This window comes from Sander vitreus, unplaced genomic scaffold (genome assembly GCF_031162955.1).
Source record: "Sander vitreus isolate 19-12246 unplaced genomic scaffold, sanVit1 ctg322_0, whole genome shotgun sequence".
NCBI lineage: Eukaryota > Metazoa > Chordata > Actinopteri > Perciformes > Percidae > Sander > Sander vitreus.
Window position 1 is genome coordinate 110001 of NW_027595468.1, and position 2500 is coordinate 112500.

Here is a 2500-nt window from a genome sequence, read left to right on the forward strand (position 1 = left end):
AAGCGCCAAAAACGTGGAAAAAAAACATTAAAAAAAGTGCCAAAAACGTAGAAAAAAGCACCAAAAACGTAGAAAAAAAATGTAAAAAAAGTGCCAAAAACGTGGAAAAAAACGTAGAAAAATAAAGTGCCAAAAACGTAGAAAAAAAACATGAAAAAAAGTGCCAAAAACGTAGAAAAAAAACTTAAAAAATAAAGCGCCAAAAAGCGTGGAAAAACGTAGAAAAAAAATGTAAAAAAAGTGCCAAAAACGTGGAAAAAAACGTAAAAAAATAAAGCGCCAAAAACGTGGAAAAAAATTGATATTCATGGTGATATCTATTATTTTAAAATGTTACCCTATTCACCTGTAGCCTTAACACTGATAATTACTTTTTGCTGATGAAATCATTCCTAACGAGGACCAGGAAGTGGGCGGTAACTAACCATATTTGGAATGTGTGTGTGTGAAGCAATGAGTGCAATACCACTCTCAAAGTACAGGGGCGCTAGTGAGCACACCTCATACACACACACACACACTGACTGAAAAATGTGTTTTATGGGCCAATGCTAAAAATCACACAGGCTCCTTCAGAATGACTTCAGCATTCATTTAAAAGGGTTTGCTTTATGGGGACCTCATTTTTGGTCCCCATACCGCAAGAGGTCCCCATGACGTGACTGTGTATACAGAGTCATGTCCCCACAAGGTGTTGAATACCAGAACACACACACACACACACACACACACACACACACACACACACACACACACACAGTCTATGTCTGTGTGTGTGTGTGTGTGTGTCTGTTTAAAAGGTTTTTTATTTGAAACGTATCCCTTTTTTATTGTTATTTAAGTTTTTCACACACTTTGCTTTTTGACTTCATAATATATATACATATATATAATATTTATAATTTGGTATATTTGCATATTCTCTTTTGGCTGCTAATCTTAATTATGAATAAAGTGAAGACATGAGATCATCTTAATGCTCATCTTATTTATTGATTGTCAGCGTACAGCAGATAAACAGCAGACACATCTGACTTTTCGTCCACGTAGCAGCGAGCTGCGACTGCTTTAAACCATCACAGACCGTAACAACATCTACTAACATCAGCTGCTGGTCTTGTGCTGGTTCCCAGTTTCAGGAAATAAGACCTGTTGGGAGATTAAATGCTTAATGAGAGAAAGAGATGAGAAGAGATGAGCTGATATTCTGCTGGACGTTGGTCCTGGAGAACTACTGCACAGGACGGATCTTCATGCTGATGGCCTTCAGGGAGTAGTTAGGACCTTTCCATTGGTACCAATCCACTCCAACATTAGAGATAGTGCTGTCAGCCCCCCAACGATAAACACCGTTTGGATTTGCATAGTGACAGTTGTTGTACCAGAACGCCCCCAGGAATGATCTGGCACAGTTCCCTCCAGAGGAGTCCTGGTCTTTGTCGAAGGTGGAGAACATCTGTCTGTTGTGATAAGTCAGGGCGTCTCCTACAGAAACACAACAAGAGTATAATCACAACATTATGATACTACTAACAATGATATATACAGTCAGGTCCATAAATATTGGGACATCGACACAATTCTAATCTTTTTTGGCTCTATACACCACCACAATGGAGTTGAAATGAAACGAACAAGATGTGCTTTAACTGCAGACTTTCAGCTTTAATTTGAGGGTATTTACATCCAAATCAGGTGAACGGTGTAGGAATTACAACAGTTTGTATATGTGCCTCCCACTTTCTAAGGGACCAAAAGTAATGGGACAACTGGCTGCTCAGCTGTTCCATGGCCAGGTGTGTGTTATTCCCTCATTATCCCATTTACAAGGAGCAGATAAAAGGTCCAGAGTTCATCTCAAGTGTGCTATTTGCATCTGGAATCTGTTGCTGTCAACTCTCAATATGAGATCCAAAGAGCTGTCACTATCAGTGAAGCAAGCCATCATTAGGCTGAAAAATCTAAACAAACCCATCAGAGAGATAGCAAAAACATTAGGTGTGGCCAAATCAACTGTTTGGGAACATTCTTAAAAAGAAAGAACGCACCGGTGAGCTCAGCAACACCAAAAGACCCGGAAGACCACGGAAAACAACTGTGGTGGATGACCGAAGAATACTTTCCCTGGTGAAGAAAACACCATCACAACAGTTGGCCAGATCAAGAACACTCTCCAGGAGGTAGGTGTATGTGTGTCAAAGTCAACAATCAAGAGAAGACTTCACCAGAGTGAATACAGAGGGTTCACTACAAGATGTAAACCATTGGTGAGCCTCAAAAACAGGAAGGCCAGATTAGAGTTTGCCAAACAACATCTAAAAAAGCCTTCACATTTCTGGAACAACATCCTATGGACAGATGAGACAAAGATCAACTTGTACCAGAGTGATGGGAAGAGAAGAGTATGGAGAAGGAAAGGAACTGCTCATGATCCAAAGCATACCACCTCATCAGTGAAGTATGGTGGTGGTAGTGTCATGGCGTGGGCATGTATGGCTGC

General features: G+C 40.2%; 1 protein-coding gene across 4 annotated transcripts in view; it reads right to left on the minus strand.

Moving 5' to 3' along the window:
* LOC144513699 (microfibril-associated glycoprotein 4-like) overlaps window positions 1-2500 on the minus strand; it is a 26236-nt gene that overhangs the window by 10803 nt on the left and 12933 nt on the right. For 2 of the 4 annotated variants that reach the window (XM_078244881.1, XM_078244882.1), the window contains exon 7: window positions 980-1485. The exons of the other annotated variants lie outside the window; for them this stretch is intronic. In XM_078244881.1, coding sequence (XP_078101007.1) covers window positions 1232-1485 — 254 coding nt within the window. In that variant the 3' untranslated portion in view covers window positions 980-1231. Of the gene's footprint in view, window positions 1-979; window positions 1486-2500 lie in introns of those variants that run through there. 4 annotated transcript variants of the gene reach the window in all.